The 11906-nt window shown below is 52.7% G+C and overlaps 1 protein-coding gene across 2 annotated transcripts in view; it reads right to left on the bottom strand.

The window, feature by feature from the left end:
* Positions 1-16: 16 nt before the first annotated feature.
* Positions 17-11906, bottom strand: part of OTUD7B (OTU deubiquitinase 7B) — a 29173-nt gene continuing 17283 nt past the window's right edge. For both annotated transcript variants that reach the window (XM_026085774.1, XM_026085773.1), the window contains exons 5-12: positions 8345-8446; positions 7542-7669; positions 5919-6031; positions 5028-5155; positions 4251-4400; positions 3967-4081; positions 2342-2426; positions 17-1369 (exon numbers count right to left, since the gene is read on the bottom strand). In XM_026085774.1, coding sequence (XP_025941559.1) covers positions 92-1369; positions 2342-2426; positions 3967-4081; positions 4251-4400; positions 5028-5155; positions 5919-6031; positions 7542-7669; positions 8345-8446 — 2099 coding nt within the window. In that variant the 3' untranslated portion in view covers positions 17-91. The remainder of the gene's footprint in view (positions 1370-2341; positions 2427-3966; positions 4082-4250; positions 4401-5027; positions 5156-5918; positions 6032-7541; positions 7670-8344; positions 8447-11906) is intronic.

Genomic DNA, 11906 nt, shown 5'->3' with positions numbered 1-11906 from the left:
AAAAAAAAATCCCAAAAAAGAAGAAAATCTCTATTATTGCATTCCCCACATCCCATGGGTCCGAACGGCGGCGCCGCCGGGGCGGCCGGCCTCAGAACCTGTGCACCAGCGCTTCCCGCTCCCGTTCTTTGCGCTTCAGTTCCTCTCTGTAACAGCAGGAGCAGAAATTCCCGGTTTCCGGATGCCCGTAAAAACTGCAGTTCGGCTGCTTGCATTTGGTCTGCTGAACGCCGTAGAGCGCTCGCCCCCGGCTCCCGTCCTGCTCCGCGTAGTCCCGGCAGCCGTTGCCGTGCGGGCCGAGGCAAGCGGGGCCGTCGCGTTCCGCCGGGAAATCGGGCCGGATGTCCGCTTCCGGCGGGGAGAAGCGGCCCGCGTGGCAGGGGCCGGGCCGCGCTTGGGCGCAGTGCCGGGGCAGCGTGGCGTAGGGAGGGAGGCCGCCGCAGCAGCCGCCGGCGAGCTGCCGCCGCGCCTCGCCGTAGCCCGGCGGGTGGGAGCCCTCCGCGCCGCTCACCGCCGAAGGCCTGGGAAAGGTGAAGACGCCCGAATAGCTGGAGGGAAAAGCCGCCGTTTTGGCGCCCGTCGGTAGATCCGGGCTCTGGACGGCGGCGTACGAAGGGGGAGGCTGGGGGTAAGCGGGGTTGAGCGTCGCTTCCTCGCCCTTGTGCGCAGTCGCCTCCGGCTCCAGCTTCTTGGCGGCGGCGGCGGCGTTGCCCAGCGCCTTCTTCTCCGCCTCCTTCTGCTTCTGCTCGGCCAAAAAACGCTCCTCGGCATCCAGCAGGTACCTCTGGATCATCTCCTCCTGGTACTGGTGCCGGTTGCTGGTCTTGAGGTGGCCGGCGAAGATGAACTTGCGCTCGCCCTGCATGGCCGCCCGCAGGATGCTCAGGCTCAGCCTGACGTCGTTGCTGTATTTGTAGGGATCCGCCTGCTTCTCCGGGGCCGCTTTCCCCGGGCAGGGCTTCTCCGCGGGAGCTGACAAGTCTCCTTGGGAAGACTCCTCTTTGCTGCCTTTCCCCGACTTCAAGGATCCTTTCTTCTTCTTCTCCAAGGTGTCTCCCTGCCCGTTGCTCACGCCTCCCTTGATAGTTTTGCTGTGCATCAACCCGCCCATGTTCTTTTTTAGTTTACTCCCTAAAGTCTTGCCGAAGCTGCCCAGCTTATTGGCGACCGAGTCTGCCCGTTTTTTGTCCTTCTCCTTGTCCTTTTCTCGGTCTTTCTTTGGTTTCTCTTTGTCCTTGCAGCCCCTGCTGCCGCCGTTGCTCGCCGAGCTGCTGCAGACCGACTCCTTGTCGGACTCGCCCGACTCCGCGGCCGAACGAGCGTCGTCTCCGGCGGAGGCCGTAGGCGATTCCGGCTGGGCCAAAGGCGCCTAGGGAGAAAGAAAACACGTATCAAAAAGCAAATAAGTTCCTCCGATAGCCGTCTTCAGGCTGAAGGTGGAACGGACAAGCAAACGCTTGCTAGAACAAGGAAGGCTACGTCCAGCAAGTGCTGGCTCGCGGATCTGGAGTTATTTCACACCGAGAGTTTCTGCAGCACAAGAGACCGACCCATAGGGTCAAACACATCCCTGATCCCTCCCCGTGTAGCTCGTGGTCCTAGCAGCAGTCCCGCGCTGCAGCGTTCCCGCGTTTAAATGCATTAAATGTCTTCGCGTGCTACAGTTTGAAGGGTGAAAGCTAGATCTCAACACGAGGGTGCGCTGCTGGTGGAGGGGGGGGGTCCAAAAACTCCCCCCTTGGGACACCCACGGGCACCGGCACGGTGCGGCACGGCGTTGCAATACGTGTAAGCAACATCTAATATGGGCAGTCGGTTAAGGAGGTCATTTAACCAAAACGGCACCGTTTGAGCTTTGCTAGACAGACCCGAACAGCTCCCGCAGGAGTTTGGGGAGCTCCTTCCTAAAAGGGGAAAAAATAAAAATGGATAAATTATTCAACGCTGGCAGTCTAAGCAACACGGCGGCTCTCGTGATCTGGCGACGCAACAGCGCCGAGCTATTCGGAGCGGGCTGAAGTCTTCAGACCGCTGCAAGCGAGTCCCAGGAAAACCACAGTCAAATCACGTCTCCCAAATCGGCTTCCGGCGGCTGCAAATCAACCGTTCAGCGTTTGCCTTGGAATAAGCAGCGGCTGCACTCGCCGCCGGACACCTACGCAACAGGCCCGCGCCGCGCGGCGGGATGTACGAGGGCTCTGCGGCCTCAGATTTACTTTAAGAGGAAAAACAGGCACGAAAAGCTCGACAAAGCACGTGCAGGCGCACAACAGGAGTCGCCCGTCTGCTCGGAGGCTTAAATAATTTAAAAAAGCGAAGGGAATACTCCTCGTTTCTTTACCTGCGTGTCGCAAGGCAAGGTGATCCATTTAACGTTCATGTAGCTGTGCAGCAAGTGCAGCTTTGCTTCCAGCGACAGCGTCACGCTAAAACAAAACAAGCACAAAAACGTTAGAGCAAGGGTTTATTTTCCCTTTTCCGTATTTACAGAGCTAATTGCTCATCGTCTTTGTGTTAAAAAGTTTTTTTTTTTTAAAAACGTATCAAGACAGCAGCAAGACAAAATTAATTTAAAGGCTTTCCAGTCCTCTCGCTCAATTTTAGCAGCATGCAAAACACACGTGGGCCCGTTCCCACCCCCAGGAGACGGGGGACCGGGCTGTTCCACGGCACGCAAAAGGGACAACCGCCTCCGAAATTAATAAATCGCTTAGCGGATCCGGAGGAAGCGAAGCTCAGGTTACACCGAGTATACAAACGCACAGCTACAGCACAAGCGGATCACGCCGTCAATTATTCAGAGAAGCTCCGTTTCTTAAACGGACTGAAATTTAACGACCAGATAGTCAAACACAGGCCCACATTTGTATTACGTGCTTTCAAATGCTAATAGGTTAATCTAATCCACGAGGACCTCGAAAACAAGCTAATTCAAATTTCCAGAGTTGCATCAGAGAGCCTGACAGCATAGCACTTTTTTTTTGCAGATGCACATGCAAGACTGAGTTATAGGAAGATAACATTTTCGCAGCCTTCCAACTCTTTCAATTAAAAAAAAAAAAAAAAAGTAAATGAGAAGATTCCTGCAGGTCAGAATTAAGTCTGTTAAAATTTACTCTGCAAATCGTCTCATCCGCACACGAGACAAACAACAGAAAACGATGTCACAGCTCTAAAGAGAGGTGGTTTCAAAATGATTTTTCCTCTCCACAAAAACAACTTCAGAAAAAAAAATAAAAAGAGATGTCTTCTCAAAAAATTTCCGCTTTGTCAAAAAAAAAAAAAAAAGTTATTTCCACTGAAAACACACGGGCAGAACGTTTTCTATTGGCTCCAAAACCTCAGAACGAGAGCGCTGTACCGCAATGAGACAGCGTCTCTACGACCTGCTCTGAATTTTAATACTTTGATCCGAGAGGCTTCGGCGTTTCCTTCCCCCCGAGTCATCCGATGGACCAGTCACGCTCCCGGCTCCGTGACCACGACACCCACCGCCGCGACCTCCTGGCTCGATAACAGGAAACCAGCTAGCAGCAAAGCATGACACAGCTTGCCCACGGGCTGAGTCAAAACCAGGCAGGGCGTCTCCGAGCCGCCCAGGGGCCACGTTCGGAGCTATTTGCTATCCGAGTTCCCGCCGCTTCCACTGGGGACAAAGGTATGGGGGAAAAAAACGCACCTTTTGGGGAATATAGGCTCCGTTACTTTCATTTATGATCCAAGCCTGGTCTGAAGCTACTGCTTGGAGCAACCACACCTCTACCTTGCTCAAAGGATTTTAGCATTTACCAAAATGCTCAAAAGATTGGAAAAGAAAGAAGCAAAAGCTGTTTCATCCCTGCTAAATAGGTTCATAGCCTGAGTCCAAATTCGACCGGACACAAGAAATGCCCCGTGTCCGCGAGCGGCTGGGGATAAAGCACCGAGCTGCCTGGCTCCGACCGTCCCGGCGGCCAGCGAACCAACCTGGCCAGCTTGACGTTGTCGCCGTCGTCTTTTCCCCACTGCCATTCCTTCCCGGGATCCACGGCGAAGTGCACGGGCAGCAGCTTGTGCTCGGAGTCCGTCAGGGGGATCACGGCTGCGAAAGGGAGCCGACGGAAAAGCCCCTTAACGCCCGAAAGGACGCCGCGACCTTCCACGGCGCCGGCAGCTTCGCCAAGACCGCCGCCGCTTCTCGGTGCTCACCGGTGTCACGCCAGAGCACGCAACGAGCCAGCGACTGCCAACGTTCGTGACCTCTCGCCTACCTTGATCTTTCGTGGGTTCCTTCTGCTCCATGGATACCAGGGCAGAAAAATGGGCTTGGTCGTACGCCAGAACCAACGGAGAACGATGGCATTTGTTGGCTGGGACTTCGAGGGGAAGATAGATGCCTCCAAAGGGAATGGGTGCAAAGGCTGGAAAGAATTCAGTGCAATTAGTTTGGTTTTTTTTTTGAAAGGAGGTGAAAGAATTGTTTATACCGAAACTGCTGCTCCAGAACAAGCTGGCTTGTTTCACTTCAAGGTTTCACCTGTAATTAATTTGAGGGAGGGGGGAAAAAAAGCCCCAAAATAGATATTTATTTTAAATCAGGAAGCACACAGTTGCAAAATTAACCTCTGCTTTCTGTAAAGCCCTCCTTTACTCCTCCACAAAACAGCTTAAATTTGCACGCCGAATGATGGTAATTGATTCTTTTTTTTTTCTGACAGGAAATTAAGTCTGCTAGTGGAAAATTCTGTATGCAGGGAACGGAATTTCCCTCCTACGCACACACGTGAGGGCAAAAAAGGGTAGAAAAACCCATCGAGGACATGCTCTTAGAGAGTATCGGACTACGATGTTTAGATGTACGTCTACCCAGCAGGAGCTCAGCGCACCCCTTGCTCCACGGATGGATTCAAGATCCAACATCCCGGGGCAAAAAGGTCCCACAAAACTGCAGAAAGGAGGAAAGGCGCATTTTGAGCAGAGACGAGAAATAAAAGACGAAAGCTTCCCCCGCAGCGGAGCGGAAGAGAGGGCAACTCGGCGCGACTCACCTTCTCCCCCCGAGTCTCGCAGCATAGTGTCTGCCACCACCACTATGGGTCTCTTCAACACGTGGGCAAGGACGAAAACGTGAAACTCCTCCAGGCTCTCGTACACCGGCTCTTCGGAGCTTTCGACACTTGGGAAAATCAGAAAGAAACGTGATCCGACTCGCATCCCTTGCGTGTTTAATCACCCCTTCTAAAAACAGGAAAGGAAGAGGTCTTTACAGGCAGCCGTATAAAAGCAGATCATGTTAGCAGCATTAAGTCTGATCTCATCTCTGCTCTGAGATTTTAGATGTAGATCCCCAAATTCTCCCGTTCTAAGGCAATGGGTTGTTTCCAGGAAATACTGTATTGCTGCCTGGCACTTCTGGGAGTCTCTGATCTAAAGAGCCTCCAAAGTAGTGGTAGTTTGGGATGGCTGCAGTGATAAAGTGTCCTTGAAACACGGAGCGAGAGAGAGAAAAACAGAGAACGACTCAGCTTTCGTACGTTATTCTCATTTTGGGCCACCAACAGGAAGAAAATGGAGAAAAGATCAGTTTTTTGTTCTATTCTGGAAAACGGGTGTTCCCTCCTAAAAGGGGACACGCAGCGTTTATACGGTTTTCTATAACACTTTATTTACTTCTCATTATTTCTCACGGTCCTTCATCCTTCTCCTTAAAAACGTACAACGCAAACAGGACCAAAGCAGCGGTCACCTCTGCTGGTCCCAGCCAGGTCCCTGCTCCTACCCTTGAGACTCATCCCAGACTGTGCATATTTAAGAAAAGTATTCTTTAGGGTTTTGCATCTAAATGCTTTTTTTCCCCCCCCCCCCTTCCCAACGTGAATTATAACGGCTTAGGACCCCTTGGGTAAAAGGCTGCAAAACCTTCCAGCCCCTCCGCCTACCCTCCGCAGCTGCCTCCGTTCGTGCCGTAGTGGACGCGGGGCTCGCTGGACGCCAGCTTGATCAGCTCGTTCCACTCCTTCTGCCACTCCTCTTCCGTGTAAACGAGGCCCGACTGGAAAAGGGTGGCAAAGAAAACAAGAGCAAGTTCTTAGCCAGTTTCTGCGTATTTTTATAGGCGCAGACGCATCGTTTCCCTACAGACTTGCGCAGAAAGAATTAACGCGTTATGCAGAAGAGTACGTGTTTCCAAATCGGTGCTGTAAAGCCAGCAGGGGAGATAATCTGCCTAAAATGAGTTTGCATTTTTGCAGGTGGAAGCAAACATTTCAACCTACAGAGCGAGAGCCAACCTTGACTGTAATACTAATCCTTCCAGTATTAAGGATTATATATTCCCCTGACAAGAGGCAGTGGAATAGATGATAATTGGACTAATTAAAATACAGCTTTGCCTTCGGAAACTGTTCTCCCTCCTCACTGCGCTGCAAAAAGATGCATCATAACATCCAGAAGAGTCAACGGAAGGGTTGCTTAGGTATTTTAACACATTATTAACACTTTTTAATTTTCCAAAGAGATACGGGGCCTATGTAATTAGGCTTACGGCTAAATTACAACAGCGGGGTGGATTTTTCCAACAGCGCGGATTCTCGCGCAAACTGCACTCAAACCGAACCGCTCACATGCGCGGGCTCCGCTAGCCCACGCACGCAGCAAATCCACGTTTCGCTCCCGTTTTGCGAGCTCCGGATCTTTCTGCTTGTGCTCAGGACTATCGCAAGGGAACGACACCACCATATCCCATATCCTGAATTTTTTCAGGTCCTTTTAAGATCTACAAGTTGCAGCATTTCCCTGATGCCTTATTCCGGAGATGGCCTTGACCACGCAGTTTAAAGAGATGCACGAAAGCGTGTTTTTAACCACGACAAAACCTCCAATTATTTATGAACCACTCAGGTCGACGGAGGGAAATGTTTTTATTCAAAACCGCCAAGATACTAATCTCGGTGCCCTTCCAAAAAATAAAAGGAGGAAGCTGGAGAGTAAACAACATCCTTCAGCATTCAGGTGGAAACAAAGGTTCGCTCCGTTCCCGAAAAACACCGAGGGGCTGCATCCGCGCCGGACCCGTGTCCCGGCTTTCGCGGCGCCCGTGCCCCGGCTTTAAAAGGCTTTTCACAGGGTGAATTTTCTTTTTGGGCAGCCAAGTCCGCTCCGCGCGTCGCCTCTTTCCCATCTCGCCGCAAGCGAGACCGGCGCGACAGGCAGGCGGACGCGTTTCTTTTCTCTTTAAAGCGCGGCGATCGCATCCTGCCACCAGCAGCCACGCGACCGCGGCGGATCTTAATGCCAAGCGCGTGAAGCCGCGCTCGCGTTCGTTATCCACCAGCACCGGGCACAACGTGGTTGCAATTTTCTGTAATAAAGAGTATTTTGCCCAAGTTTCAAGGCCATAATTTAGACCGGTGGACGCTTCTCATCAAGGCATAGCCAAGAGTCGCCCAAAATTCAAGCCGGAGGCCTCATCGCGCGGGAACGCGCCTCCCAGACGGAGGTAACCTTGTGCCGAGACTCTCCCCTCCGCCTCGAGGGCCGTTTTCGGCCGGGCTCCTACCCACCTCCTTGTTCTGCTGCGTTTGCTGCCAGCGCCACCTCCGCTTCAGGGCTTCCCTTTCCGCGCCTTTATCCATTAAGGTGTAAAGGGATTTGCGAAGCATGAGATCTCTGTCGTGGAAACCCCACATACCTGCATGGAGGAAAAGGAGGGGGAAAAGGAAAACAGAACAAAAACCAGAGGATTAGCGATGGCTGGCATCGCTCCGTCTTCTGCCATCTCGTTGCTAAAGGCCTGGAGCCTCCTACAAACCAGGGGACGAGTAAACTGGGAAACAGAGAAATGCAAGTTAAAAAGAATAAATAATAATAAAAAAAGATGAAATTAAAGACTATCTAACTCCTAGGTCGAATACTGCATGCTGCACCTATAATGAGTATTTACGCAGCTAGAAGAAGCTGCCACTTCTGCTTTCAACTGTGACAAATCTCAAAGATGCAGCAAAATATTTGTGCACAAAATAAAAAAAAAACCCAAACCCCACGTGCTACTTTACATCGGCTCTAGACTGATCCGTCCAGGGAAAACGCGATCTGGTTAAACGAGACGATGGTTTCGCTGCTCCCGAACCGAGCTAGCACGCGCGAAGGAAACGCGGCTCTGCCCATTTCCAACTCCAGAAACCTCAGGAAAATTCGCCGCGGTTGCACTCAACCGGCTTCGGTCCCCGGAGACCGAAACTCGGGCTCTCAACACCGCTCCGCTCGGCGCCCTGGATCCCCCGCGGGGGACGGACGGGAGCCTCTTCCCGAAGCAAGGCGGTCCCGGGGCCGAACGGGAAGGGGGGCCGGGAAGCGGAGCTCTTACCCAGGGAGGCGGCGTGGAGCAGGCAGTTCCCGTCGCCCGTGGTGGCCAGGGGAAGGAGCCGCTGGCAGCTGGGGTCCACGGCAGCCCACCAGTTCAGGCGACCTGCGGGGGGAGACGGCGGAGGGTGAAGGGGGGCCGCGCCGTGCGCGTCGGCCTCGAGCGCGCGGGCCGGGCTACGTCCGCTCCGGCGCTGGAAGACGGAAGGAGTCAAGAAAGTACTAAAGCGACAGGAAGGGGGAGACGGGCTGAAACTCGGAGCCAGCCCCAGCCGGCACTTGCGTCAGGCTCAAAACGCATCCCTAAGGGCCAGCGCCCGTCGCGGATGGGGCCCGAGGACTTTTCCAGTTTCTCCGGCTAATAACGAGCCTGCTTTTAGTTTCTCCTAGTAACCAAATCATTCCCATTTAAGGCATCTCACCGGGGTCGTTTTTCCTCTGCTCGCTGGTTTGAGGTACGATACTCGGGCACGTGCGATGATCCCGCTCGCTAGGCGGCTTTAGCGACGAAAATACAAACCGACGGCGTTTTACGTCATCTAAAAACAGCAGCTTTGGGGTAACATAAGGAACTGCTGCACCTCAAGACAGGTTTTCGGATCAATCTGAAAACAGGAACTAGCAAAACAGGAACTGCGGCCACGCGAATGGAAGTCAAACACGGATCGAGGAAACGAAGCCGGCATCCTCCGCTCCGCCGGCGCACGGGCTGCGCGGTCTCGAAGGGCTCCGTCGGGAAACCCGCGCTCGCCGGCGGTTTAGATGAGCATCCCCAGCGCAGCCGCTGCGGACAGCCCGCGCTAACGGGGGGTTTCTCCTAACGGCTCGCACGAGCCTGGCGCCAGCGGAGGCGGAAAAGCTAAATTCAGAAACCTGTTCTTAAACACTAAGAGAGAGACGTGGGGGGAAAAACATCAGGTGCGGAGTTCACTGCAATTCGACGCCGGTGATTTCTTTTCTCAGCACGGGGAAAGGAACCCACCGGAGTCGAAAAGCGCTTAGCACGCCGTCTCCAGACAATAGCTCCGCTCGGAGAAGCGGGCTATTTTCGGGCAATCCAGCTTCTGGCAGAGCAAAGCCGCGAGCCTTCGCCAAGTGGAACGGTGCCAGGGGAGCAAAGCGAGAAGCAAAACAGCATCTAACAAAAGCGAAGCAAAACCTAACGCTACCGTGGGCAGTGCTGAGCTTTTTTTTATCCCCTCTGCAGTTTTTTTCCTCCTCGAGAATTTGCTGCTCTTTTCCCGGCACAACCAACGAGTTTGAGGGAGCTCTTGTCCCAGGCCGGGTTTGCTGCCAGGCTGGTCGGCGCTTAAGAAGGTTGTGCAACCTCTCACCAAGCAAAGCCAGGTCCAATTCGAAGGACGCAGTCCTGACCGCTTTGCATGCGGGCTTAAGAGCAAAATACTCGCATTCGAAAGCGCCCTGCATCTTCCCGCAACTGGGAACTGTTGAAACGGGTCAGGCAAACGGGAAGGAATGGGCAAAGACGACGTTCCTCCTAGTCCAGCGATGACGACTGACTCATTAAAATAAATCAAATGGCCTCCCTAAGGCTACGAGGGAAGCCGGTGCCTTAATCACAAGGCCATGCCCTTTCCGCGTGACGAAGGTAGCGCTCTCCAGAGTGACTCGTCCCCTCGCTCCGCGGGCCGCCGTGACGGATCTGCCATCAACACCCACCACTGCGTTTGCTCAGTTATTGCAGAAAGCGTGTTTTTTCCCCCCCCGCTGAATCACCCGGCGGAGACGAGCGAGGAGGATCACGGCCGAGAAGGAGGTTAAAAGACAGACCAAAAAAGGAGAAGAGCGGTGAGAAAAAGCGGCGTCTAGGGCGAAGCGAGTGCATTCGTTATCTCTAAAATTAGATAAGTCATCTGTATTCTCCTTATCTAATTTCGAACCCATCCCGCCCAGCGGGAAAAGAGCCTGTGCAGCCCATCGCAAATCTCCTGAGCGCCTTTCGCGAGCCCCTGGAGGCGACGCACTTCGGTTTGCAACAAAGAACGCTAAAGTAGCAGTTAGGGTCAAATTCTCAGTTCCACTAAGGTCCTTTCATGCAATCCTGAGCACGTTAAAAGCTTTCCAAGCGGATGTCATTACAATTTACGGTCGCTTTAAAGCTTGCTCGCTCTGCCGCGGCGGCGCAAAGGGATCTTTGCGCAGAACGAGAAGAGGATCTTAACATTTATTGGCCTGTAAAATACTCGCTTAATCCCCTAAGGACAGCACGTGCTAAATTAGTAACGGAAGCCACTGTAGATCACAGCACCACGCTCAAAACCCGACTTCAAATTAAGCTTGCAATATTTTACATGCGCCGTACAGCCCTTTATTAAAAGATAAACACTCATTTATAACAAAGCCACGTGCATAGTGCAGATACGCTTTGTCTTCAAAAGACACGTTATAAAAAAAATCTATTACTTGACGCTATCATCATCTCAGCACGTGGACAGAAGAGTGCAGCCAAAAGGCCTGATCCGGCTGCCGCGGAGGCAGCGGGAATCCACCGCCCGCCTTGCAACAGCGCCGACCTCTTCCTCCGACCTCGCAGACGGACCCATGAGACACGTAACGCGCTTTCAACATACATTAAATTTAAAAAGCAGTCACACCAATTACAGGGTTTTCAAAGGACCCACATCTACACTGAAAACGAGATCCTAATCACCCAAAAGCACCTGTATTTCTCTAAAACGGAGCTTGGGCTGAAACCCGGCAATCCAATACCCTGCCTGGCCTCCGGAGAGATGGAGATAACTCCGTTTTATTTGCATTAGACAGGATGGCTTTGCTGCCGACGAGCAGCACCATCGCCGTAACGCGATCGCTTGGATCAAGTGTTCATTTCCAAAACATGAGAATATTTATTACAGGAACACTTGAGCAGCCTAGGGCTAAAATTTGACATTAAGAATATACCTTATCTCCCGAGGAATAGTTTTCTAGATATGTGTATTGGTGACAGAAGACAAAAGGAGAGGTGGAAGGGCTACAGAGATCTTGCTGGTGGCGCTTCTTCCCTGGCCCCATCCCAGCTCTAAGCTGCCCTGATAACACGTATTAGGTTGTTCCCTGCCGGCATGGAGGTCCCATTCATGCACAGGCCAAACCGTGTTTGCAGATCATGTAGCAACTATTCAGGAGGAAAAACAGCACGGTGGAGAACAAACATATCCACCCTCGTAAGGTGGTTTCTCTCCCGGCGCGCGGAAAGTCAGCGGACAGGTTTTCCCGCACCGAGGCGGCAAGCGTATAAAAAGGCATCATGACTCTAATATGCCCGTAATCGCTTCTAACGTTTTTTTCAGTGGTGATCAGCTACCGTGCGTGTTGTGCAATAGCTTTTTTCTCCCCGCCCTTCTCTCAGTAACGCCGAAGGGATAGTGCAGGAGACGGGGAATCTCAGTTGGCGAGATAACGCAACTCTTCTTGAGCGTTACCGTTCAGCCGTAGGAGAGATGACAACACATAACACTTACATTCACTGTCTGCAGGCGCAACGAAGCAGACGCTTACTCAGCTCTTGCACCGTGCTAGAAAAAAGGATGGAGTAACACCTATCG

Source organism: Apteryx rowi, unplaced genomic scaffold (assembly GCF_003343035.1).
Source record: "Apteryx rowi isolate R43461 unplaced genomic scaffold, aptRow1 scaffold_673, whole genome shotgun sequence".
NCBI classification, from domain to species: Eukaryota; Metazoa; Chordata; class Aves; order Apterygiformes; family Apterygidae; genus Apteryx; species Apteryx rowi.
The sequence above is the reverse complement of the archived record's forward strand: the minus strand, read 5'-3'. Positions and strand labels throughout refer to the sequence as shown.